Source organism: Diceros bicornis, chromosome 24 (genome assembly GCF_020826845.1).
Source record: "Diceros bicornis minor isolate mBicDic1 chromosome 24, mDicBic1.mat.cur, whole genome shotgun sequence".
Lineage (NCBI taxonomy): Eukaryota > Metazoa > Chordata > Mammalia > Perissodactyla > Rhinocerotidae > Diceros > Diceros bicornis.
Genome location: NC_080763.1, coordinates 2,969,488 through 2,997,442, shown reverse-complemented (window position 1 = coordinate 2,997,442; position 27,955 = coordinate 2,969,488). Strand labels below are relative to the sequence as shown.

The 27,955-nt window shown below is 43.5% G+C and overlaps 3 protein-coding genes across 13 annotated transcripts in view; 2 read left to right on the top strand and 1 right to left on the bottom strand.

Moving 5' to 3' along the window:
• The window catches only part of GPR137C (G protein-coupled receptor 137C), an 86,189-nt gene extending 68,496 nt beyond the window's left edge, over positions 1 to 17,693 (bottom strand). Inside the window, exon 1 of the mRNA XM_058566930.1 lies at positions 17,243 to 17,693. Coding sequence (XP_058422913.1) covers positions 17,243 to 17,632 — 390 coding nt within the window. The 5' untranslated portion in view covers positions 17,633 to 17,693. The remainder of the gene's footprint in view (positions 1 to 17,242) is intronic.
• Positions 17,694 to 18,319: 626 nt separating this feature from the next.
• TXNDC16 (thioredoxin domain containing 16) overlaps positions 18,320 to 27,955 on the top strand; it is a 127,203-nt gene continuing 117,567 nt past the window's right edge. For 7 of the 11 annotated variants that reach the window (XM_058566918.1, XM_058566913.1, XM_058566919.1 and 4 more), the window contains exon 1: positions 18,433 to 18,633. The gene's annotated coding sequence lies outside the window, so the exon portion shown is untranslated. Of the gene's footprint in view, positions 18,357 to 18,432; positions 18,767 to 27,955 lie in introns of those variants that run through there. The other 4 variants (XM_058566917.1, XM_058566914.1, XM_058566915.1 and 1 more) reach the window with 3 other exon arrangements.
• Positions 22,514 to 27,850, top strand: LOC131421308 (uncharacterized). Its single transcript, XM_058567970.1, is given in 3 exon segments — positions 22,514 to 23,220; positions 23,223 to 23,958; positions 23,961 to 27,850. Coding segments are annotated over 3 exon segments (5,085 nt in total). The 5' UTR covers positions 22,514 to 22,761.

Below are 27,955 nucleotides of genomic sequence, written 5' to 3'. Positions count from 1 at the left end.
AGAGAATTCGCCAGGGAAGCCGTCTCGTCCTGGACTTTTATTTTTGGGGAGGTTTGTGATTACTGTTTCGATCTCCCTACTGGTGATTGGTCTATTCAAATTCTCTGGTTCTTGATCCAGTATTGGAAGGTTGTATGATTCTAAGAATTTATCCATTTCTTCCAGATTGTCGAATTGGTTGGCATATAGCTTTTCATAGTATTCTCTTATAATCTTTTGTATCTCTGAGGTGTCTGTTGTAATGTCTCCTCTTTCATTTCTAATTTTACTTATTTTTGCCTTCTCTCTTTTTTTCTTGGTGAGTCTAGCTAAAGGTTTGTCAATTTTGTTGATCTTTTCAAAGAACCAGCTCTTGGTTTTATTAATTTTTTCTTTTGTTTTTTTGGTCTCTATTTGATTTATTTCTGCTCTGATTTTTATGATTTCCCTTTTTCTACTGTTTTGGGGTTTTGTTTGTTCTTCTTTTTCCAGTTGCTTTAGGTGCATTGTTAGATTGTTTATTTGAGATTTTTCTTGTCTGTTGAGATACGCCTGTATAGCTATAAACTTCCCTCTTAGAACCACTTTTGCTGTATCCCATAAATTCTGGCATGCCGTATTTTCATTTTCATTTGTCTCCAGGTATTTTTTGATTTCTTCGTTGACCCAGTCATGGTTCAGTAGCATTTTGTTTAATCTCCATGCATTTGTGGCTTTTCTGATTTTCCTCCTATAGTTGATTTCCAGTTTTATACCGTTGTGGTCAGAAAAGATGCTTGGTATTATTTCAATCTTCTTAAATTTATGGAGACTTGTTTTGTGGCCTAATATGTGATCAATCCTGGAGAATGTTCCATGTGCATTTGAAAAAGAACGTGTATTCGTCGGTTTTTGGATGGAATACTCTGTATATATCTACTAAGTCCATCTGTTCTAGTGTGTCATTTAAGGCCAATGTTTCCTTATTTATCTTCTGTTTGGATGATCTTTCTGTTGGTGTAAGTGGAGTGTTCAAGTCCCCTACTATTATTGTGTTACTGTCTATTTCTATTTTTATGTCTGTTAATAATTGTTTTATATATTTAGGTGCACCTACATTGGGTGCGTAGATATTTACAAGTGTTATATCCTCTTGTTGGATTGTTCCTTTGATCGTTATGTAATGCCCTTCTTTGTCTTTTTACAGTTTTTGTTTTAAAGTCTATTTTGTCTGATATGAGTACTGCTACGCCAGCTTTCTTTTTTGCCATTTGCATGGAGTATCTTTTTCCATCCCTTCACTTTCAGTTTGCGAGTGTCTTTAGGTCTGAAGTGTGTCTCTTGTATGCAGCATATATATGGGTCCTGTTTTTTTATCCAATCAGCCACCCTATGCCTTTTAATTGGAGCATTTAATCCATTCTCCTTTAAAGTAGCTATTGGTAAGTATGTACTTATTGCCATTTTTTAACTAACTCCCCTTCTCCCTCCTTTTATGTTTTCTTTTTTTTTTTTTTTTTTTTTGTGAGGAGATCAGCCCTGAGCTAACATCCGCCAATCCTCCTCTTTTTTTGCTGAGGAAGACGGCCCTGGGCTAACATCTGTGCCCATCTTCCTCCACTTTATATGGGACGCCGCCACAGCATGGCTTACCAAGCAGCGCGTCGGTGCGCGCCCGGGATCCGAACCAGCGAACCCCGGGCCGCCGCAGCGGAGCGCGCGCACTTAACCGCTTGCGCCACCGGGCCGGCCCCCCTCCTTTTACGTTTTTGATATCATATCCAACCTCTTTTTTGTGCATTTGTATCCATTACATTCTTATCATGGAAATAGATAATTTTTCCTATTTGTGGTCTTTTCACCTTAAATCAGTCCCTTTAACATTTCTTGTAGCACTGGTTTCTTGGTGACAAACTCCTTTAATTTTTGCTTGTTTGGGAAATTCTTGATCTCTCCTTCCATTTTGAATGATAACCTTGCTGGGTAGCGTATTCTTGGCTGCAAGTTTTTTCCTTTTAGCACTTTAAACATATCATGCCACTCTCTTCTAGCCTGTAAGGTTTCTGCTGAGAAGTCAGCTGATAGCCTTATGGAGTTTCCTTTGTATGTAACTTGACTTTCTCTTGCAGCTTTTAGGATTCTCTATCTTTAATTCTGGACATTTCGATTATGATGTGTCTTGGTGTTTGCCTCTTTGGGTTTATCTTGTTTGGGGCTCTCTGTGCTTCCTGTACCTGGATGTCTGTTTCCTTCCTTAGGTTAGGGAAGTTTTCATCTATTATTTCTTGAAATAGATTCTCTGCCCCCTTGTCTCGCTCTTCTCCTTCCGGGACACCTATAACACGGATGTTAGTGCGCTTGATGTTGTCCCAGAGGTCCCTTAGACTGTCCTCACTCTTTTAATTCTTTTCTCTTTTACCTGTTCAGCTTTGGTAATTTCTTCTAGTCTTTCGTCCAGCTCGCAGATCCGTTCTTCTGTATCCTCTACTCTGCTTTTGAGTCCCTCTACTGAATTTTTCATTTCCAGTATTGTATTCTTCATTTCTGATTGGTTCTTTTTTATACCTTATATTTCTTTGTTGGCATTCTTACTGAGTTCATCTATTCTTCTCCCCAGAGCAGTGAGCATCCTTAACACTCTTTGTTTGAACTGTCAGGTAGGTTGCTCATTTCTGTTTCACTTAGTTCCTTTTCTGGGGTTTTGTCCTGTTACCTTACTTGGAATGTATTCCTTTGTCTCCTCATTTTGCCTCTTTCCCTGTGCTTGTGTCTACGTATTACGTAGGTCAGCTACGTCTCCTGCTCTTGGATAGGTGACCTTATATAAGCGATGGCTTAGGAGGCCTGCAGTGTGCTTCCCTCCGTTCTCAATGTTCCAGGGGTGACCCCTATGTGGTCTACGTGTGTCCTTCTGTTGTGGCCTGTTTGCTCTCCCTTTAGGCGCCCAGGGAGGCTGAGTTATGCTCCTGGCCAGTTGTTCTAATGCTCAGCTGCTTGTAGTTGTTCTGGGCCCTTCAGTTTCTTTATCAGGTGTGGGCAGCCCCAGCACAGTTGGCTGCAAGTTCTAGTACCACATTTGTGTTGCAGTATTTAAGTGAGTAGGCCCGCAGTGTGGCAGATTGTTAGGCTCAGGGCCTTACAATTGCTATAAGCCTCCAGTCTTTAGGTCTCTTGTCAGCTCTCTGAGAATTGCAGCTGGGTGGGGATGGTCTCAGGCACAGAAGCACCCAATTGTTTCAGGCTTTGGAAGGTGGGGCAAACCCCCATGTGGCTCTTTGAGAAGCACAAGTCTTCTGCAGCTGACAAGCCCTGCCGCCCACAGGTCCACACACACAGTCAACACAGTCCTTTCCATGTCCGTGCCCTGACCTCCCAAAGCAGACCTAGTCTCTCCACGGCGGGAGCCCCACACACTCCACCACTGCCCCACACTCTCCACCCGCTCCTTGTGCACATCCTGCCCTGCTGAAATTGGCTCAGTTGCCAGGCAGCAGAGAATCCAGTCACCAATCTATGCAGGCCCACAAGTTGCCTGAGGGCTTGTTGTTGGGTCGGGCCAGTCTCTAGGGTGGGCTGCTTGCCCTGGCTGAGCTGGATTAAATCGGTGCTCTAGCGGGGGCATGGGCAGACCTGGGGTAGCAGGCCTCAGGGAGAACTCCAAGGGTGTCTCTGTCAGCACGCCCACACCAGGCCACAACAATGGCCGCCACCAATGTCCCAGTCCCTGGAGAGGTCTCACCCCTCACCGAGATGCACTCAGGGCCTATTAGGTGAGTCTCTTTTCACCAAAGCACTGTGCACCTTTCTTTCTGTTGATTTTAGGTTGCTTTCTGAAATGGGTGAGTTTGCGTGTGGGCCCTTTACGAGCCAGTTTTAATTTCTTTGTGAACCAGCTTTTCTGTGGGCACTCCCCAATGATTTAGTAGCAGGCAAAGTCAGATATTATGCCACTTGTCTCGATTGTGCTGGGTCCACAAAATGCCCCCAGCGGGGGTGCTCCCCGGCTCAGGGCCCCGCGCCTCCAGGGAGGCTGCGTACCTGTGCGCTGCTCCCAGGCAGCCGTGAAGTGCAGCGGCTTGTGAAGGCGGCGTTTTTCCTCTCCAGAAGGGAGTTTCTGCCTCTTCCACCTCAATTTGGATTGTCCCTTGTTGCAGGAGTTCCTCTTATCCAGTTTTCAGTTCTGTTCTAGGGTAATTTTTTCACGAGTATTTGTAAATTGGCTGTGGCTGCGGGAAGAGGTGAGTTCAGAGTCTGCCTACACCTCCATCTTGACTTCCCTCCTGGACATATGCTTTCATTTCTCTTGGGTGTCTAGGACTATAATGGCTGTTTTTTATGGCAAGTTTATGTTTTACTTTTTAAAACTGTCAAACTGTTTTCCAAATTGGTTGTAAAACTTAACATTTCTACCAACAGGGTATGTGTTCCAATTAATCCACATCTTGCCAATACTTGGTATAGTCAGTCTTTTTAATTCTAGTCTTAGTCAATCTTCAGTGATATCTAATTGTGGTTGTAATTTTCATTTTTCTGATGACTAATGATCTTGAACATTTTTTCAAATGCTTCTTGGCTATGCATATATCTTTTTGTGAAGTGCCTGTTAAAATATTTTGTCCATTTTTGTTGGATTTTCTTATTATTGAGTCTAAGAGTTCTTTATATATTCTGGATACAAGCACTTTGCCAGATAGATGGGCTGCAGATATCTTCTCCCAGTCTGTGGCTTGTCTTTTCATTATCTGTCTTTCAAAACACAAGCTTTTAATTTTGATAAAGTCTCCTTCGTCAATTTTGGTTCTTTTTTTTTTTTTTCTTAAGAAATCTTTGTCTCTTCTAAGGTAACAAAGAATTTCTCCTGTTTTCTTCTAGAAGTTTTAGCTTTTACATTTAGGTCTGTGATCCACATCAAGATTTCTATGTAGGGTGAGGTAAGAATCAATATTCATTTTTTCCCCATATGGATACCCAACTATTTCAGCACCATTAATTGAAAAAATGTTCATTTCCTCACTAAATTACCTTGGCATCTTTGTAAAAAAATCAATTGACTATATATGTGTTGGTCTAATTCTGGATTCTCTGTTCTGCTCCATTGATCTATATGTCTATCTTTTCCCCATTGTGACAATGTCTTGATTACTGTAGCTTTACAGTAAGTCTTGAAATCAGATAGTGTGATCCTACCACTTTGTTCTTTTGCAAAATTGTTTCAGCTATTGTAAGTCCTTTGCATTTCCACATACATTTTCAAATCATCTTGGTAACTGCTACCAAAAATCCTGCTGATATTTTAATACAGATTGCATTGAATGTGCACCTCAATTTGGAGGAGAAGTGACATCTTAAAAATAATGGGTCTTCCAGGATATATTTTGCCATTTACTTAGGCCTGCTTTAATTTCTCTCACTTTTGTAGTTTTCATTGTATAGGTCTTGCACATCTATTATTACATTTACTAAATATTTTAATTTGGGGGCAGTAATGTAAATGGAATAATTTTTGTATTTCATTTTCTGTTTTCTGCTAGTTTATAAAATAAAGTTATATCCTACAAGCTTCTTAAATTCACTTATCAGGTCTAGTAGTTTTTTGCAGATTCATTAGGATTTTTTACCCAATCATGTCACCTACAAATGGAGACAATTTTATTTCTTGCTTTCTAATTTTTCAGCCTTTTTTCTTACCTTTTTTTTTCTTCCAATAATGCAATGGCTAGGGCCTCCAGCACAATGGCTGGGTACTTCACTTCTTGTCCTAGGAAGTAATCTTTCAATTCTTCATCATTAAGTATAATGTTGGCTGTAGGTTTTTTGTACATGCTGTTTATTAGATTGAGGAATTTCTCTTCTTTTCTCTAGTTTGATAAAAGGTGATTTTTTAAAAAATCATGAATAGTTGAATTTTGTCCAATTCTTTTTCTACATCTATCGAGATATGATTTTCTCCTTTACACTGCAAATACGGTTTATTACATTGATTGGTTTTAGAATGTTACATCAATGTTGCATTCTTGGGATAAAAGATATTTGGTCATGATATGTTATACTTTATATATATTTTTGGATTTGATTTGCTAACTATTTTTGCATCTCTGTTCATGAGAGATATTTGCAGTTATTTTTCATAACTACTTTTTATTATTTTGGTATCATTTAGTCCTCACAACAACGCTATGGGGTAGGCATTATTATTATCCATTTTTTGAAATGGGACAGAGGCATAGCCGGTAAGTGGTTGAGATGTACTCTTAATTACTATGTTTCACTGCCTCTAATTTGTTAAGTGTTGCTTTCACGTTCTAGCATGTGGTCAATTTCTAAAAATGTTCCATGTGTTAATAAAAAGCAAGTGCACCTTGTTGTTGGAATTGTACTCAATGAATGGCCATGTTTTTGTATTTCCTCATATTTTGTATTTTTTATATTTCTTATATTTTCCAATAGCTGAAGTAAAACTGGAAAATTCACAACTATGTGGAAATTAAACCACACACTTGAACAACCATTGGATCAAAGAAGAAACCAAAAGAGAAATTAGAAAATATCTTGAGATATATAAAAATGATGTTAGCTGTAGCTTTTATCTTGTTGAGGTAATTTCCTTCTATTTCTAGTTTGTTGCGAGTTTTTATAATAAAAGGGTGTTAAATTTTGTCAAATGCTCTTTCTGCCTCTATTGAAATGACCATGTGACTTTTATCCTTATTCTGTTAATGTGGTGTATCACATTAATTGATTTTCCTATGTTGAACCATCCTTGCATCCCAGTGATAAATCCCACTTGGTCATGGTGTTTATCCTTTTAATGTGCTATTGGATTCAGTCTGCTAGTACTTTGTTGAGGATTTTTGCATCTATATTCCTCAGGGATATTGACTTGTAGTTTTCTTTTCATGTGGTGTCTGTCTAGCTTTGGTGTCAGGATGGTCTTCATAGAATGAGTTAGGAAGTGTTCTCTCCTCTTCAATTTTTTGGAAGTGTTTGAGAAGTACGGGCATTAATTCTTTAAATGATTGGTAGAATTCTCCAGCGAAGCCATCTGCATCTGGGTTTTTCTTTGTTGGGAAGGTTTTGATTACTGATTCAATTTCCATACTAGTTACAGGTCTGTTCAGACTTTCTACTTCATGATTCAGTCTTGGTAGGTTGTATGTTTCTAGAAATTTATCCATTTCTTCTAGGTTATCCAGTTTGTTGGTGTATAATTGTTCATAGTAGTCTCTTATGATCCTTTTTATTTCTGTGCCATCAGTTGTAATGCCTCTTCTTTCATGTCTGATTTTATTTTCTCAATTAGTCTAAGAGTTTGTCAATTTTATCTTTTCAAAATCCAACTCTTAGTTTGATTGATTTTTTCCTATTCTTTTTCTATTCTCTATTTCACTTATTTCTGCTCTGATCTTTGTTATCTCCTTCCTTTTGCTAACTTTGGGTTTAGTTTGTTTTTCTAGCTCCTTGATGTATAATGTATAATATCTGAGATCTTCTTTTGTAATGTAGCTATTTATGACTATAGATATGATTTCAGTTTTCTCAAATTTGCTAAGACTTATTTTGTAAGCTAACATGTGATCTACCCTGGAGAAAGATCCATGTGTGCTTGAGAAGAATGTGTGTTCTTCTGTTGTTGGGTGGAAGGCTCGCTATACGCCTATTAGGTCCATTTGGTCTACAGTGTTGCTTAATTGCTCTGTTTGCTTATTGATCTTCTGTCTGGATGTTCTATCCATTACTGAAAGTGGGGTACTGAAGTCTCTTACTATTATAGTATTACTGTCTATTTTTCCCTTCAGTTTTGTCAATACTTGTTTTGTTTAGGTACTCTGATTTTGGATGCATATATAATTCTTATATCTTCCTGATGGATTGACCCTTTTATCATTATATAATGTCCTTTTCTGCTTCTGACAGTTTTTGACTTAAAATCTATATTGTCTAAGTATGGCCACCCCTGCTCTCTTTTAGTTACCATTTGCATGGCATGTCTTTTTCCATCCCTCCATTTTCAGTCTATGTGCATCCTTACAAGTAAAGTGGGTTTCTTGTAAACAGCATATAGTTGGGTCTTTTATTTTTTTTAATCCATGCAGCAAACTCTATGTCATTTGATTGGGGAGTTTAATCCATTTACATTTAAAGTAATTATTGAATAGAAAGGATTTACTACTGCCATTTTTTTTTTCCTGTTAGGCTTACAGTTCTTTAGTTTGTCTTTTCCTCTCTTGCAGTCTTCCTTTGTGTTTTGTTGATTTTTTCTTAATTTTATTTATTTATTTATTTTATTCCCCCAAAGCCCCAGTAGATAGTTGTATGTCATAGCTGCACATCCTTCTAGTTGCTGTATGTGGGACACGGCCTCAGCATGGCCAGAGAAGCGATGTGTCGGTGCGTGCCCAGGATCCGAACCTGGGCCGCCAGAAGCACAGTGCGCACACTTAACCGCTCAGCCACAGGGCCGGCCCGATTTTTTCTATTGATATGCTTTGATTGCTTTCCCCTTTTCTTCTGTGTAACTTCTATAGGGGTGTGTGTGTGTCTGTGGTTACCCTGGGACTTACAAAAAATATCTTATAGTTATAACAGTCTATTTTAAGCTGATAACTTATGTTCAATCACATCCAAAAACTCTATACTTGAACTTCTCCTCCCCAACATTTTGTTATTGTTGTGACAATTTATATTTATACTGTGTATTTTAACATATTTTTATAGTTATTTTACACTTTTTTCTTAACTTTTATACTAGAATTAGAAGTGATTTACCCACCATCATTACAATAATACAGTACTCTGTATTTGTCTATACAGTCATGTGCTACATAACGATGTTTTGGTCAACAAGAGACCGCATATAACAAGGTCCCATAAATTAGTACCATATAGCCTATGTGTGTAGTAGGCTATACCATCTAGGTTTAAGTACAGTACACTCTATGATGTTTGCACAATGATGAAATTGCTTAACGATGCATTTCTCTGAATGTATCCTTGTCATTAAACAATGTATGACTGTATATCTATCTTTACCAATGAGTTTCATACTTATGCTATGTGTTACTGTTTACTATTGTTTTGTTTCAACTTGAAGAACTCTAGCATTTCTTGTAAGGCAGGTCTAGTGGTGATGAACTCCTTCAGCTTTTGTTTATCTGGGGAAGTCATTATTTCTCCATTTTTGAAGGATAGTTTTCAGAGTATATTATTTTTGGTTGGTAGTTTTTTCTTTCAGCACTTTAAATAGATCATCCCACTGTTTTCTGGCCTGTAAGATTTCTGCCAGAAAATATGCTTATAGTCTTATAGGGGTTCCCTTGTATGTGAGGAGTCTCTTTTTTTCTCTGCTTTCAAAATTCTCTTTGTCTTTAACTTTTTACAATTTGAGTATAATGTTTCTCACTTTGGATTCCAGTTTTTTTGTATCCCTCTGGCTTCTTGGATCTACCCCAGATTTGGGAAGTTTTCAGCCATTATTCTTTGAATAAGCTTTCCGGTCCTTTCTCTGTCTCTCCTTTTTCTGGGACTCAGTGTGCATATTAGTCCACTTGATGGTGTACCATAAATCCCTTTAGCTTTGTTCATTCTTTTTTCTTTTTGCTCTTCTGACTGAATTATTTCCGATGACTTGTCTTTAAGTTCATTGATCCTTTCTTCTGTTTGATCTAGTCTGATGATGAACCCAAATCAATTTTTCACTTCAGTTTTTGTTCTTCAGCTCCAAAAATTGTACTTTTTAATATTTTCTATCTCTGTTGAAATTTTCACGCTTTGTCGAAATTGTTCATGCTTTGTTCTCTTGACCTCGGTTAACATAATTATGACAGTTATTTTGAATTCTCTGTTAGGTAAATCATATAACTCTGTTGCATTAGTTTCTAGACATTTATCTTGCTGCTTTGTTGGGAACATCTTTGCCAGATTCTTCATTTTCCTTGGCTCTCTGTGTCGGTGTCCGTGCACTAGAGAAAACAGGCACCTCTTCCAGTCTTCATGGATTGGCCATGTACAGGAAAAATCCTTACCAATTGACTTCTCTAGAGATTCTGGGGGCCTCTACCAACTCTTTCCCTCCCCAGGGAGAAGAAGGAAGCTGTAGTTCTGGCTTGTTCACTCTGTGCAAAGTTGGGGGAGGAGGGGAGCTATGTCATCTACCAGTTCAAATTGCTGTCCTTCTTCTCCCTCAGGTGGGTAGTCTGTACTGGACCTGACAGAGCTCCAAGACTGGCAAGACAGAAGACTGACCTCTGGGGAGGCCCCTAGGAAAAGTTGGAGTGCTGGATGTGTGAACCAACACCTTCCCTCCTCTGAGAGAAGCCCGAGCTAGGAGGTCTCTTCTCAATTGTATGGCATTGCACTAGGGTCAGGGACTCCGGCAAGAGGTTGTCCCAAATCTCCCTAGTGGTTTTAGTGATTCTGGTACAGGAGACTTTCAATTAGTTTCTGGATTTCTCACAAAGGAAATCTGTCTGTGAATTGTTGTTGAATTGGTGTGTTGGCAGGGGGAAGAAGGGTCCATGGCTCCCTACTCCACCATCTTGCTGACATCACTCCCAACATGGCTTTTATTTCACCCTTATTGTTGACAGTTTCATTGTGGGTATTATTTTAGGTTACTGGTTTTTTTCTTTCACCATTTTGAAGATGTTTCACTTGTCTTCTGGATTCTAGTGGCTAATGAAATGCCAACACTCAAACTAAGTTTCATTTCTTGGTTGGTAATATCTTCTCTATCCAATTGTTTAAAAATATTTTGTCTTTGGTATTTTGAGATTTTACTCTCATGTGTTTTCATTTAGCCTGTCTTGAATTGTTTTGGGCTTTCTGAATCTGAAACTTTGTGTCTTTCATAAATTTGGACAGACTTTAAGTCACTATCCCTTTGAATAATTTATCTGAAATTCCAATTAGATATATATTGGACCTACTCATTATATCTCCATTTTCTCTTAATCTCCTGTTCATAGTTTCTATCTTTTATTTCTCTGGGCTATATTCTGGATGATTTTTTCCTCAGATTTTCTAGTTCACTAATTTCTTTTTAATAGTTGAATCTGTTGTTTAATCATTCGTTTCAGTTTCTAATTTTATTTTTCATTAAAAAAATTTATTTCCAAATGTGCCTAGTCAATTTTGATTTATAATATATCAATATTGTTGAATTTCTTAATTCACATAAATGAATATTTTATACTATATATTTGATAATTCTGACGTCTTCAATCTTTGCAGGTAAGATTCCCTACTGTGATTTTTTCATTTTGAGCTTACATTCCCTGGAATTTTATCTGTCAGGATTCTGGGTTTAAAGTATATTCCTCAAGATGATTTGCATTTGCTCCTTCCAGATGCTTGAGGTTACTACCAAGTCAGGATAACACTAAACTACATTTTCAGGTTGAGTATTTTTTTTTCCTCCAGAGTCACAGAAGTGGTATGAATTCAGGCTTCAAGCTTGTGAGAATAAGCTTGTTATGAATTCTCAGAGAAGACTTTTGTTTCTCCAATTTGTACCTCCTTCTCCCAGAGCCAAGGCAGAGACAGGCACAAATTCCATCATCAACCTCTGAGGACCTGCTTATTTTTCCCCTAGTTCATCCACCGAAGATGTACACTTTGAGAATTCTGGCATTAAGTCGGAGGTGATGAGGCCTCTGATTAGACCTCACCGCAAATGTCACCTTCCCTCAGCCCCAACACATAAAATTAAAATCCAGGCATTAGGCTAGCAGGAAATAGCTAATAACTATCCCCAGCCCCAAGACAAACATCTGTGTGGTACTTTATCCTTCTGTGTTCACTTCTTTTTTTGTGGTTTCTTTCCTCTGAGGAATTTCCTCACACCAGCTCAATCATTCATTGAAAAAGATTAAAAGATCTCTACAGCATTTTAAGGCATTTCTCTGAATCTCTGTTCAGCCAGATGGCCCTGGTTTCTACTTTTATAAACTAGGAGGTGAGGGTCATATACTAAGTGTGAAGGGGGCACGAAGAGTTTGCCGGAGAGTGGAAAAGGTTTGAAATGGTGGAAAATGGGAAGGCAAGTTAAATAGTGAAGCACTAAATAATAAACAAAGAGTTGATGGTATGCAGGAAAGTTCATAGGGAGAGATCACTTGACAGTCTTGTCTATATAGCCCTTGAGCTACATAGTAGTCTCATATCTAATACATATTAGCCATAAAACCTTGGATAAATCACACTGTTTATCTCTACCTATTTCATGGGGGTTGTGAAGACAAGTGTTACCAAGTGCTTTGAAAATATTAAATCACATAGAATGTAAGTCATTGTAATTATGTCTTCTGCCATAGAATTGCATCTTAAACTTCTGTCTCACGGATATCTCAGAAGAAATAAAATCAAGTTAATGGATAAAACAGTTCAGTAGATTCAGACAAAAACAGTTTATAATCACAGTTACAGATAAAAAAAATCCAACATTGAGGGCTGTACCACTGGCATAGTGGTTAAATTCACAAGCTACACTTTGGCAGCCTGGGATTAGTGGGTTCAGATTCTGGGTGTAGACCTACACACCGCTCATCAAGCCATGCTGTGGCAGTGTCCCATATGCAAAAGAGAGGAAGACTGGCACAGATGTTAGCTCAGGGACAATCTTCGTCAAGTAGAAAAATGAAAAAACAAATCCAACATTGAACTAAACCACTATTTCCAGTAAAGAGTACTGGAAATGACTCATGTACTAAATCATGACTCATGATGTGAGACTTATTTGTTTTACTGACTTTTCTATTTAATAGAATTTGTTGAAACCAAATTAGCAAAGCCCTAATTACTATGGGACATTTGGGATGATAATAAAAATAGTTTTGCTAAGCAAAACAATATGTTAAAGTGGTTTCATTAGTAAGATTTTACCTGTAGCAATCAAAATTAACTTTTACCTAATTATTATTATTTTTAACTTTATTTATTCCCCGCCCCCCAAGCCCCAGTAGATAGTTGTACGTCATAGCTGCACATCCTTCTAGTTGCTATATGTGGGACTCGGCCTCAGCATGGCCAGACAAGCGGTGCGTCGGTGCGTGCCCGGGATCTGAACCCGGGCCGCCGGCAGCGGAGCACACGCACTTAACCACTAAGCCACGGGGCCGGCCCTAACTTTTACCTAATTAAAGCAAGATAATCTAAGAGAATCTTAGCACTCATACCATAGGCGATGTTTTAGGCGGAAAATATAAAGATCCCAGATAGTACACAAATAATTTACTTCAAATGTTTGTCAAAATTAAGTTAACCCCCAAATTTTAGATGGCTAAATATTTTCCAGATTTGGGTCTTTTCAAGATTGTCATTCAATAATACAGTCACTGTTGTTCTAGTTGCTATGAGATGAAAATATAAAATTTCTTATCCTTAAGGAGTTTCCATTTTAGATGGTGAAAATACCTTTGTGAGAAATCACAGAACATTATAACAAAACCAAAGTACTTTTAAGTTGAACTGCATGTTATTTGACGTACCATCAAGTTTCGGAAGAATACATCCGTTGTCAGGGACAATGATATCATCCATGAAGGTACGAGTTAAGATTTTGAATTTAATTTTTCTAGCTGTTTTGGTGTTGTGATTAAGTCACTGTATTTTATCCCCATTAAGCACTTGGCACTCATGTTACAAAATTGCAAGAAAAAATGTCAATATGGGCCGTGAAGATGAACTCATTGATTTGGGCATGCATCACAATATTCCAAAGACAGTATATTACCAACTCTCATTTTAAGTCCTTTTACTTGTTCCAATGGTAGATAGCATCCATTTTCTCAGATACAGTCATGCATCACTTAATGATGGGTATATGTTGCGAGAAATGCGTTGTTAGGTGATTTTGTTCTTGTGCAAACATCATAGAGTATCCTTACACAAACCTAGATGTATAGCCTATTACAGACCTAGGCTATATGGTACTAATTTTATGGGACCACTGTTGTATATGCGGTCGGTTGTTGACCGAAATGTCATTATGCAGCACATGACTGTAATCTAAAAGACTGAAGTCTTTTCGTGAACCTTTCTGCAGCAAAGTACATGTTCTGTTGATCATGCCAGAAAAAGTTCAATAGGTGTTTTTAGCGTACAGGTTTCTTTCCCACTATCAGCTTCCAGAGGTTAAGTGTAAGTTGAAAAGTCTAATTATTTCAGAAAGGGTTACTTCTCCTTATCTCAATTCCATTCAAGTGTAGTCAACAAAAGCAAGAGTGGTTTAGGCAGTCTCAACTTTTTGAAAACTTAATGAGTTTTAGAAGAATCATCAAAATGTATTTAAAGTAGTAATGGTTATTTTACTAACTTCATTTTTATACTGCTCCATGGTTCTTTGTAACTAAGTCCTTAAAGTTAGAATGTCTTTAATTGGTGAGAAATGGATACAACAAATGCTTTAGAGACGTCAAAAGTAAAATGAAATTGGTCTTTAATATGACAGATAGTAAAGACAGAGTGATTTGGTTATTAAGAAGCACAACTATTCAAAACAGATAGAGGGCCTCTTGGTTAAAAAAAAAAAAATGCAACGTTAGTTAAGTTTTGTATTGGTCACCACCGAGACTTTCCCTACTACTTTGCTATAATACGAAGAACTCACTTGGAAAGGTTCATTAATTCAGAACCATCAGTGAGAAGTATGCTTCCAATTACTTGGAATTGATAGAAAAACATGAACTCAAATCTTCTTTTAAACACAGATTCCTCTGGATTTTTTTTCTAATGAACGGGCAAATGATTTCTGGTTAAGATATCTCTTTTTAAACAGGTTGAGGGCTGGCCCCATGGCTTAGCGGTTAAGTGCGCGCGCTCCGCTGCTGGCGGCCCGGGGTTCGGATCCCGGGTGCGCACCGACGCACCGCTTCTCTGGCCACGCTGAGGCCGCGTCCCACATACAGCAACTAGAAGGATGTGCAACCATGACATACAACTATCTACTGGGGCTTTGCGGGGGAAAAAAAAGGAGGAGGATTGGCAATAGATGTTAGCTCAGAGCCGGTCTTCCTCAGCAAAAAGAGGAGGATTAGCACGGATGTTAGCTCAGGGCTGATCTTCCTCACCAAAAAATAAAAAAATAAAAAATAAACAGGTTGAAAATTTGTTCTTTTAAGCAGTTATGTGTCTTAAAATTGTTAATTTAATTATAAAAAGACAAGCATAGACAGACAACCTATACCCTTTTTAGGAGACACTACAAAAGGAAAAAGCTTTAGTTCAGCTTCTTTCCAAATTATATTTGCTAGGTTAATAGAGCTTTATTGCTTTTTAAACAGTACATCACACAAACAAGAGATTCATTTAACAGGAAAACTTTTAGACATTTAAATTCTTCCTCACTAGCTAGAACATCAGCAATCAAAAGTCTGAAAACCCAATCTAGATATTGTGTAATTTATGCTACAGAAGTATACTTTTAGAATTTTGAGCTTAAACATAGACACTTTTTTCTACTGTGATAGTGTTTAGCCACTTTGTGTTTACCTCAGGGTGAGGTATGACTGGGAGAGGGCACAAGGGAAACTTCTTGGGCACTGGAAATGCTGTATATCTTAATCCAGGTGGTGGTAACATGAGTGTATGCATATGTAAAATTTCACCTAGCTGTACACTTAATATTTACGCACTCTATGGTATATGTTATATCTCAAGAAAAAAGTACAAAGAGTGTTTAGCTACTTTATGAAATGCCCAACTACTTCACAGTGAATTGTTAATATGATTTTATAAGTCAAAATGTATAGGGGAAAAACAAATTACCGATGCTCATGGCATAAGGACTGCTAGTCACTTTCAGGTAAATTAACTACATCTGAAGCTAGAGTAAAGCTTCTGTGATGAGAGGTCACTGGTATTCTATCAGAACTGGTGTCAGGAAGAATACAATGTATCGGCTTAACTACAAAGGATAGAAGTGTTACACAGCTTCAACAACAACTAGAAGATCAGAACATCATCACATAAATGACATACTATGGCATGATTATGTGATTTATGATTATTCATACTCTTTGTGCTTTCTACTGTTTGGGTTTTTGTCATTGTATTGCTTGGACTTCCAAAGAATGGGGAAGGAAAAGAAAAATTAGTTTTGTTACTTATTTTCAACTGTTGTTTTTAGTGTGCCAAAAAGCTGAAGTTATGACTGATTTTAAAATTATGCATTCTACTTCCTATCTACTAAGGGAGAAAGAGTTGGTTTATACAGGAAATATAAGCCTGAAATGTTTTTTACTTTTGCTCATGTTAATTCTCATCTCCAAAAGCCTTTGAGAGGATTAGCTGCATAGACCAACATTGTTCTATACCAGCAAGTATTAAGCATATGATGTCACCTTGTTTGTTCCCTTCCTTAAGCTTTTTTTTTTCGGTGGTGGGGGGGGCTTTTTTTGGGCAATTCTCAAAATTCTGTGACTTAATTACCACTAGTTGACACACATGATTGACAAACCTGTTTGAAATGGGTCAAATACCTAAGCGCTGCAGAACAATGCAATTCAACCAGCAAGTCCTCAAAAGAGAGAAAGGCGCTGTGATTAGGTTCCAGTTATTAAGCAAGTTATTGCAAAAACATTTTGGCGGTCTGTTTCTGCAATATGCACAGGTCAAGCTAGTATTTTCTCTCTCAATCACCTCCAAAAAAACACTAGGCTGTAAGAGGTAGGATAAACGGCCAAAGCGTGAAGCAACTAGGGCAAATACTAAGGGCTTTATGGAGATCTTCATATTCATCCTCGGCATTGGTTATTGATCATTAACCCTGCTGGGGAACTATCGAAGGGAATTTTGAGGCTTATCGAGCCATGAGAAAGGAGATGCGGGAGAGAACCGAAGCTTCTAATAAAAGAAACGCAGCAACAATAGCAGAGGAACAGCTCTGCCCGGTGACGTAATGGCTGGCAGCGGTCCAGCTTCAGCAGAGCTGCTGCTACCTCAGCATCCACCCTCTCCACAGGGTCCAGCTTCGGCGCATCTACCGAGCTCCTACTTCTCGAGATGGCACTTTGTTGGTGCCACCAACACCTTATCTTAGAGGACCAGCACACCGAACAAAGGGTGGTCCTGCTGCTCTACGGTGTCGGAACACACATTCTCACTCCCTCACCCCCAGGTCCCTCAGGAACGAGTTCATCAGCTGCTCAAGTTTAGGGCGCGAACCCTGGCGCACGCTCCAGGCGTGCCTCAGTTCCCCCGGCTGGTCTCGGGGCCCCCCCCTGCCCGCCCCCCTCCGGCCCTCAGCCCAGGAGACCGCGGCGGCCCGCAGGCCGGTCCGCCGCCTTACCTCCGCCAGGTAGAGGTTGAGGAGACAGAGCGTGGAGAACTGGAGACAGGAGGGGAAGCAGTAGAGCAGCCAGTGGGGGAAGAAGTGCAGGCGAGCGGGCGGCCGCAGCAGGGGCAAGGAGCCGCTGAGCGAGAAGGCGGCGGAGAAGAGGGTGGTCCTGAGCGCTGCCCACAGGAGGCAGAGGAAGAGGCAGAGGCTCTGGTGGCTCAGCCGCCGCTCGCGGTACAGGAGCAGCCGCCACAGCTGCAGGTAGGCAAAGGCGAAGAGCGCGGCGTAGAGCAGGGCGTGCAGGATGCTCAGCGCCAGCTGCACGGAGCCCGGCACCGCGGCGCCCCCGCCCGGCGTCGGGGGCTCGCGGCCGGCCGCCGAACCCGGCACCGACACCCGCATGAGGGGGACGAGGGGCGGGCGAGAGAGCGCGGAAAGGAAGGGGCCGGACTTGGGGCCGCCGTCGAAAAGGAGAAGGAATTCCCCCCTCACCCCCCACCCACCCCAACCTCCCACCCCGGGAAGCGCCGTGACAGGACCGGAGCCCCCGCAGGGCGGCCGCGGCTCCCCGGACCCCGCCTCCTCTCCCCGCCCCCCTTCCCCCGGTGGTCTCGGCTCCTCCTGCTGCGGCTCGGCTCGGTAGCTTCAAAAACAGCTCTCGGCTGGAGACAATCAGCTGAGGAACCCGAGCATTTGAGGCGCTCGCTCCGCAGCGTGGGCCCGCGCCGATTGGCCTCAGCGGACACGCCCCCCGCGCGCCGCGCTCGGAAGGCCACGGGCCGCGGGACCCGTCGCTCGAGGGCCCAAGCTCTGATTGGGCGCCCACTTCGCCCGCTTTTTCCCGCCCCCTCACTCCCTACCTGCGCTGCCGATTGGCCCAGCGCCTGCACGCCCGCTCGCGCCGGCGGGAGGACTGGGTGGTCGCCGGTCACCTGGGGCCACTCCCGCTCCGCCCCCCGCGCTTCCCATTGGTTGGAGAGGCCGCACGTAAGAAGCACGAGGAGGGGGAGGAGCCTCGGGTTTTTTTTTTTTTTGTTTTTTTGTTTTTTTTGTTTTTGGCCCAGCAGGGTCGCTGTGCTCAGCGCTGGCGGCTGCTGAGCGGAGGTCGGGGGCTGCTGCCAGGCAGGTAGGCTCGGCCCCGCCTTCCGCCTCCCCTCCCTGTGGCGGGAACTGCGGGTCGCGCGCCTTGGGAGGGCTAGGGCAGGTCGATGGCGGCGCGGGTCCTTCAGGCAAGGGGCCGTGGTTTCCGCCTGCAGGGATGGGGTTTTAGACCAGGCGGCTCTCCCCCAGCCAGGGCCGCACCGCAGAGCTCTATAATTTGTCTTAGAACCGGCCTCACCTGGATCCTTCGGAGGGGCGTTTTGCTTTCTTCTTTTCCCCCCGGCGTGAACGGCGAGGAAAACGTGAGCCCTTTGTAGGGAGAGGGCATGGAATGAGGCGAAGGGTAAACGGAAGCTCTAAGTAAAACTCTTCTCTCTCTCGGGAAATATCCCTTAAGGAAGAGTGGTAGTAGGATGAATGGATGTACGAGCATCTGTGAGTAGGGGGAACGTGGGTTTTTGAATCTTAAGACTTTGGAACGATGCTCTGGGTATAAGTCTAGGAAAAGAGGCAGAAACAGAAGTGTAAGTCTTTGGTGAATGTCCAGAGAGGAAAAAGTGGAATGGTCTGTGCTCCTTAAATTCCGTATGTATTCCTTCAGGCCTTCGTCCTGTGTGTGGTAGATGGTGGCGCTGTTCCTGGGGTTCAGAGAGATACAAAACGAATGCTCAATTATGTTTCTGTTGTAAATAAGTGAGGAATAAATAGATCTCCCAGCGTGTAACGGACCGAACATAACATTTGTTGAGTTTTTTTTATGTGTGTTTGGTAATAAAATGAGCAAAGTAGTCTAAAATGAAGAGAAAATAATTTGTGTTCTAAGAATGAGCGGCACATCACAAATTCTGCATCTCTGTGCAAGACACTGTTGCATTTACTGGCGCAACCAAGACCCAGCCTTTCCTAACTCACCATCCTTTGCCCTAATGCTTTGCCCAAAAGAGTGTTGCTACCTTCTTTCCTAGCGAAGTGATCCACAGGGAACTTGCAAGACTATTTTGGACTACAGATTCTGGGACAGTAGTTCACCTAGGCGCTAGATGCGAGTGTGTTTTGGATTCTTTATAGGTGTGCTGACAAACTGGGATAGATTTTTAGGCCTTGCACTGTTATGTGGCTCTCCCTCAGATGAAACATTCAGCTGAGCAGGTGTGGAGTGCAGCCTAGAGTAGGACACAACTCGCTGTTAAGAAGTTAACAGGCCTCATCCAGTATCAGTGCTTTAGAGAAGGATCTCATGCTTACTGGAATTTAAGAAATTCACCTCATGGATCCTTAGAGAATGTGGTTGGGGCAGTGCGCAGTTCTTGAGAGAGGACAGCGTGCTTGTGGCAGCAGTGAGTTAACTGATGGCAGTTATGTGCTTAGGCCCATAAATTAAGCATAAACTCAGAATTGTGTGATATTAGGCACTTGTCAAAATCAAGGGAACATCCTGTCCTCTGGCATGGCGTGTTTTTGTGTTTTCCATAATCAGTGAGGTGCAAGTTTCAGGTCATGAATAGATTTTCACCATGAGGGGTTTTTTCTTTTTCTCCTATATTCTCTACTCAAAGTGATAGTGAATAGCATGTGGATAGTACCCATGCTAGTTTTTAGGTCTTTGCTTGTGAGACTTTTTATTCCAGTGTCACAGCAAGTCTGGATAGCTGCCTCTTTTCTCCTTTTTTAGGAGTATGTATATGGGAGGGTAGACATAGAAGATTCTGCCCCAACTGCCTTGAAGGGTCTGTAAAGAGATGTTGACTCCTTTTAGTACCTCCTTTGGGCCTTAAAGGATAAACTGTGATGAGATCTAACCAACATTTGAGGCTGGTTCAGTGAGCAGGTTCTGCTCTCTAATAGCAGCATTAAACTATAAGTAAACTAATTTTTTACAGAATGTTCTTACAGAAACTTTGTAGGCATTATATGCCCCACTTGTTGCAAAATATGAAATGTGTTTTTTCCCAGAGAATGATGCCCAAAGATCTTAGTATAATTTGTTTAATGTTTATAGTTGTTAATTTCCTCTTTTTCTTGAGAGAGGAAAACCATTAGGTTTGTGGTTAATTATAAGGAAAATTTAGGTCTATAAAGGGGAAACGAATCAAGGGTCTTCTGGAAAAGCTGGCTGCTAGATATTCTAAAATTTGAAATGTGTTCAAATGTACAGTGGTTGAATATTGTTGTTCTAGGAGGACAGATTACTCTAGCACAATGGTCTTTCAAACATTTAAAAGCAGAACTGTTTCCCAAGTATTATTATATACAGGACCCAGTCCCCAAATGGGATTGCTCTAGTTGAAGAGGGCCACCAGCTGCTCCACCTGCCTAGGGAACACCTGAAGGCAAATCCTTGCCCCCCTCCCCCCACTAGCAGGAGGATCAGTGTTTTTCTCTTGAAATACTTCCTCCTCTGCCTTCTGTGGGCTGTCTCAGTATTCTGGTGCTGAACAAAACAGCCTTTTGTTGCCCTTAGCATTTTATTTGCAAGCTTAGCACTCTCTGTACTGTAGCCTCATTGATCCATTCTTACAGTGCTTGTCACCCTCTTGTATTTGTCGTTAGTTAAATGTCACATGTTTTCCAACTTTTAAATGACCTGTGCATGCATAATTGTTTAGAGTTTAGGGATGAGGCAAAAGTTATATCTTGCATACCAACTCTGATTAATGCTGACAGGAGCATTATACTGAAGAATTGAGGGCCCCTTCCAGGCCCAAAGGGTAAGAGTCTGCAGGTAGTTGGGAGGTGTATGTGTGTAGTATTGGCAAACATTTGCCTATGACTTCCCTCTTCTTTTGGTGTTTGCACCTGTGGGGTAACAGTCAGTTGCATTTTAAAGAGTCATCTTCCTTTTTAGAACTTCCTACAGTGCAATTGGGTCAATTTCCTGTGAATTCTTTGAAATATACTTCTTTAAAATCTAGGATGTGTATTTGTGTTCAAGTCACTCTCTTCTTAGCTGTTACTAAAATCAATAGGGCGAGGTTGGGTTATACTGTAATAATGACCCAAAATTTTCAGAGGTTTAAAACAACAACATTTATTTTATGTTCACACTGGGTCAGCTGCGAGCTTTGCCCCGTGTTGTCCTCTTTCTGAGACTTGGTTCTGTAGAAAAGGCCTCCTTTTGAGTGGTATCAGTCATCATAGCATAAGAAAAGTGTGTCATGCCTCACGACACATAATATATTGACTCTTAAAGCTTCCAGAAGTTACATATATCACTTTGTACATTTCATTGACCAAATCAAATCATGACCATAGCTAAGTCAAGGAAGTATAATTTTAACATGTGCAGAGAGCTAGAAACAATTGGACAGTCCATCCTTTTTGTCAACAAATATTCTCCTTCCTACATGTGGTTCATCCTTGGCGCTTCCCAGTGGAGATAACCCCAAAATCTTATTGAGTCTCTGTGTCAAACTCAGAGTCCAGGATCTTGTGAGTAATGCCCAGTAGCAATAATCTCTTGTAATCTCTGTCAGTCTGGACGTTGTGAAGGAAGTAAATTATATTAAAAATTTAAAAGTTAATACCTTAGAGACAGGCACCTCCACACCCTAAGGATTCCTGGTATAAGGGGGAACGTTTATCGATCCTGACTGACTCTATTCATAGAAGACTCGCCCTAAACTGTTCGGGGAAAATTGAGAACAAGAGAGTGCTCCAGAGGGATAAGTTTGGGAGGGTCGGGGTGGAGGGGGTCCAGATGGGGACGCGTGTGTGTAACCTGATAATTGCTTCGCGCCATAGCAATTCGCGCCATAAAATGTAACTGTTTAAATGTTTTAAATTAGCCAATCATGTAAGACCACGCCAACCTTTTCCCTCTTTATGCTTCCGAATCCTATAAAAGAGCTTGCCCCTTAAGGTTCGGGGTCGACCCCTCTGTCTCCTGCGAGAGATACGTGTCGACCCGGAGCTCCGCTTAATAAAACCTCGTGCATTTGCATCAAGCTCGGTCTTCTGTGTCTGTGGGCCCGCGTCCTCCCGTCACCGAGTAAGTTGGGACTCCCCCCCCCTTCCCTTTTTTATCCTTTGGGGAATCCAACATTTTGGGGGCTCGTCCGGGATCCACGCGGTCACCCCAGACACCAAAGACCCCTTGGAGGTAAACTTGAGTGACTGAGCGTGTGAGTGTGCGGCGCCGCGAAGTGTTGTTTTTTTGTTTTGGTTTCTGTATCGGGCAGCCGCCGCTTCGGGCCGTAAGGACCGAGCGGCTGCAGTGGCAGACGTGCTGGGAACTGCAGGCTGCAACCCTGGGGGACGCCCCAAGGGACAAGGGGAGTCAGGAAAGCCTGACTACCCCCTTTCAGGTAGAAAAAGAAACGGCACTCTTTTTCCCAGGGAGGACACGAAAACCCCTCCCGTCTGAAACCGCCTTCGGTTGGCTTGTACAGACACCAACCGGGCAAAGTTGTTTTTGTCTTGCTGTGTTTTTGATGTTCATTGTTCTGTTTTTGTTCGTTACGTGGACCTCATTTGACGGGATGGGACAGACTATGACGACCCCCCTCTCTTTGACCTTAGACCACTGGACTGAAGTGAGAGCGAGAGCGCACGAATTGTCGGTAGAAATAAAAAAAGGGCGTTGGCAGACTTTTTGCACCTCTGAGTGGCCCTCCCTCAATGTGGGTTGGCCCCCTGAGGGGACGTTTAATCTAACTGTTATCCTCGCGGTGAGGGCTATTGTTTTCCAGGAGAGACCGGGGTCCCATCCTGACCAACGACCATATATTACAGTGTGGCAGGATCTGGTGCAGAACCCACTCCCATGGGTTAAGCCATGGGTAAAAGCAGAAAAACTAAGCCCCCGAGTCCTGGCGCTGCAGGATGCGGAGACACGGCAAAAATCGAAATCAACTCGAACAGCGGAGTCGGAGACCCCTTCGGCCCCCCCCCCCCCGGGGTCTACCCTGAGATTGAGCCTCCTCCCGAATGGCCCCCTTTCTCGCCTCCCCCTTACCCCTCCCCCGCTCCAGGATCGCAATCAGAACGGAGGGCGACTGGCTCGGGGCCCTTCGCTGGAACCCGGAGCCGCCGCGGAGCCACTCCGGACGGGCCTGATACCACGGTGGCGCTCCCGTTAAGAGAATATGGAGCTCCGGCGGGACCCAACCAGCTGTCACCCCTCCAGTACTGGCCCTTCTCTTCCTCAGACCTGTATAACTGGAAAAATAACCATCCCCCCTTTTCAGAAAACCCCGCCGGGTTAACCGCCCTGATTGAGTCCCTAATGTTTTCCCATCAGCCCACTTGGGATGACTGTCAACAGCTCTTACAGGCACTCTTCACCACAGAGGAGAGAGAAAGGATCACACAGGAAGCAAGAAAAAATATCCGAGGCACCAATGGGCAGCCGGCAACGATAGCGGAAGCGGAAGAAGGGTTTCCGCACAATCGACCCGACTGGGACTATAATACGGCTGAAGGTAGGGGGGCGCTGTCCGTTTATCGCCGGGCTCTAGTGGCGGGTCTCCGGGGAGCCGCAAGACGGCCTACCAATTTGGCTAAGGTAAGAGAGATTCAGCAAGGACCCACTGAACCTCCCTCCGTTTTCCTAGAACGATTGATGGAGGCTTACCGCAGGTATACGCCCTTTGATCCGTCCTCTGAAGGGCAGAAGGCCTCTGTCATAATGGATTACAGAGGCTAGAGGGGCTGCAGGACTATGACCTGCGGGACGTGATAAAAGAGGCCGAAAACGTATATCATAAAAGAGAGAGCGAAGAGGAAAAGAGAGAAAGAGAAAAGAGGGAGGCTGAGGAGAGGGAAGACAGGAGAGACAGGAGACAAGAAAAGAAACTGACTAAGATACTGGCCGCAGTAATAAAAGCAACAGGGTCAGATCACAGGCAGTTAGGGAACCTGGGCAACGCCCCACGACCAGGCTCACACAGACGGCAACCCCTGGACAAGGACCAATGTGCCTATTGTAAAGAGAGAGGACACTGGGCAAGGGAATGCCCCAAGAAAAGGGCCACACCCAAGGTGTTGTCCTTAGGAGAAGACGGAGAATAGCGGGGACGGGGCTTGGGCCCCCTCCCCGAGCCTAGGGTAACCCTAACTGTTGAGGGGACCCCTATGAGTTTTCTGATTGACACTGGGGCTGAATACTCAGTATTGAAGCAGCCTTTGGGGAAGTTAAAAACAAAAAAATCTTTGGTTGTCGGAGCCACTGGGCAGAAACAGTACTCGTGGACCACCTCTCGGACAGTGGACTTGGGGAAAGGAAAGGTGTCCCACTCCTTCCTAGTGATTCCTGAATGCCCGACACCATTGCTAGGTCGAGACCTCTTAACCAAGCTAAAAGCCCAAATAGATTTTGCTCAACCTCGGCCTACAGTATCCTGGTCCGCGCCTACCACCATGATATTGGCTTTGGAGCTAGAGGAAGAATACCGGCTCCACCAGCAGCCTAAACCTAGAGCTCGGCTCAATGCCGATAAGTGGCTGATCGAATTTCCCGCGGCATGGGCTGAAACCGGGGGACTAGGGACAGCTACGAGAACTCCCCCAGTCGTGATAGACCTGAAGGCCGGAGCTCTCCCGATAAGGGTGCGCCAGTACCCAATAAGCAAAGAGGCCAGAGAAGGAATCCGCCCCCATATCCAGAGGCTGCTCCAACAAGGAATCCTGGTTCCTTGCCAATCTCCTTGGAACAACCCCCTCTTGCCTGTAAAAAAGCCTGGAACTAATGACTATAGGCCGGTCCAGGACTTGAGAGAAATAAATAAGAGAGTGCAGGATTTACACCCTACCGTGCCAAACCCATATAACTTGCTCAGCTCCCTCCCCCCATCACGGAAATGGTACACTGTCTTAGACCTAAAAGATGCGTTTTTCTGTCTACGACTGCATCCGAAAAGCCAGTTACTATTTGCTTTCGAGTGGCGCGACCCTGACATGGGGGTCGTTGGACAATTGACCTGGACGAGACTGCCTCAAGGGTTTAAAAACTCCCCTACCCTGTTTGATGAAGCCCTCCATAGGGACTTGGCTGAATATAGGGTTAAAAACCCTCAAGTGACTCTTTTACAGTATGTGGATGATCTACTACTGGCAGCGGAAACCCCGGGAGACTGTGAGGAAGGAACCAAGCGCCTCCTGGCCGAGTTGGGTGAGTTGGGGTACCGGGCGTCAAGGAAGAAGGCACAATTGTGCCAGGAGAAAGTAGTCTACTTAGGCTACACACTAAAAGACGGCCAAAGGTGGTTAACCGACGCCCGGAAAAAGACTGTGACTCAGATCCCGGCCCCAACCTCCGCTCGCCAGGTAAGGGAATTCCTGGGGACAGCCGGTTTCTGCCGGTTGTGGATCCCAGGGTTTGCTACCCTGGCTGCTCCACTGTACCCATTGACTAAGGAAAGTGGGAACTTTGTCTGGACTCTAGAGCACCAGAAGGCTTTTGAGACTCTAAAACGGGCATTATTAGAGGCACCCGCGTTGGCCCTACCAGATTTGACCAAGCCCTTCACCTTGTATGTAGATGAAAGAAAGGGAATCGCCCGGGGAGTCCTAACTCAAGCCCTTGGGCCCTGGAAGCGCCCAGTCGCATATCTATCAAAAAAACTGGATCCGGTAGCCAGTGGATGGCCCTCCTGCTTAAGGGCAATCGCCGCCACTGCCCAGCTGGTAAAAGATGCAGATAAGTTAACTCTGGGCCAACAGATAACCGTAGTAGCCCCCCATGCCTTAGAAAGCATTATCAGACAGCCTCCAGATCGATGGATGACTAACGCCCGGATGACTCACTACCAAAGTCTGCTCCTAACTGAGAGAATTACCTTCGCCCCACCGGCCATCTTAAACCCGGCCACACTACTGCCCGAAGCAGATGATGAAATACCTGTTCACCAATGCGGCGACATCTTGGCATCAGAAACGGGGACCCGACCCGATCTGCCGGATGAGCCATGGGCTGGGGCCCCTAATTGGTACACCGACGGCAGCAGCTTTATGGCAGAAGGTAAGAGGATGGCTGGGGCTGCTGTGGTAGACGGGAAAAAGACTCTGTGGGCAAGCAGCTTGCCGGAAGGGACTTCTGCACAAAAGGCTGAGCTTATCGCCCTGACACAGGCGTTAAGGTTAGCTGAAAATAAGACTGTGAATATATACACGGACAGCAGGTATGCCTTTGCTACTGCCCATGTTCATGGGGCTATTTATAAACAAAGAGGGCTGCTTACCTCGGCCGGAAAAGATATCAAAAATAAAAAAGAGATTCTGGGCCTCCTAGAGGCTATACATTTGCCTAAAAAGGTGGCAATCATCCATTGCCCAGGTCATCAGAAAGGCACCGACCCCATAGCTCAAGGGAACCGCTTAGCAGATTTGGAAGCCAAGCGGGCGGCACTAGGACCTATGGTCCTGACTCTCCAGGGAGCTAAGGTCAGCAAAGCTGCCTCCGGTGGGGAACTAACTAAAGAAGAGAAAGTCCTTTCCGTTGCAGAAGGGCGAGAATATCTATCACATCTACACCGGCTAACCCACTTGAGCCCTCAGAAACTAATTAAAATTATTGAGGCCTCCCCGTACCAGGTACCAGATTTGAGAAAGGCGGCTGAGGAAATTTATAAGGATTGTAGAGCTTGCGCTCTCACAAATGCTGCAGTTACCAAATACCGCACTGGACATAGACTCCGGGGAGATAGGCCCGGAACCTTTTGGGAGATAGACTTTACTGAAATCAAACCGGCCCGGTATGGAAAAAAATATCTTCTAGTATTTGTAGATACCTTCTCGGGATGGGTAGAGGCTTTCCCCACCCGAAAAGAGACTGCCTCTGTAGTAGCCAAGAAGATATTGGAAGAAATCCTCCCGAGATTCGGGATCCCAAAGGTAATTGGATCTGACAACGGTCCTGCATTCGTTGCCCAGGTAAGTCAGGGACTGGCCAGTCAACTGGGGATCAATTGGAAATTACATTGTGCTTATAGACCCCAGAGCTCAGGCCAGGTAGAAAGGATGAATAGAACAATTAAAGAGACCCTAACTAAATTGTCCATAGAGACCGGCGATAGTGACTGGACAGCCCTCCTGCCCTTTGCCCTGTTCCGCGTCCGGAACACCCCACAGGGACCCTTAAAACTTACACCCTTTGAGATCCTCTATGGAACCCCTCCCCCTTTGGCACAAATAGGGATACATGACCCTGACATTGTACCTTCTATACCTTTGTCAGCCTGCTTGAAAGCACTCGAGGCTGTCAGGCGCGACATCTGGAACCAGCTAAAAGAGGCTTACCAGCCTGGTGATCTGCTCATCCCGCACCAATTCCAGGTTGGGGACTCTGTCCTTGTGAGACGACATCGGACGGGGTCATTAGAGCCACGTTGGAAGGGGCCCTACGTGGTGCTCCTCACTACACCCACAGCAGTCAAGGTGGACGGTATAACTTCCTGGGTTCACGCTACACACGTGAAGAAGGCACCCCAGAATGCAGCAGATCTCTGGAAGGTGGAAAAGACTGATAACCCTCTTAAGTTGCGTTTACGCCGTGGGAACGACGCGCAGGTCATCCAATCCTAACCCCCACGCCCCCCAGCTGCTTACGTGGCAAGTCGTCTCCCAGGTAGGAGACATCACCTGGTCAACCCAGAAAACCGCCCCCCCTTGGACTTGGTGGCCGGACTT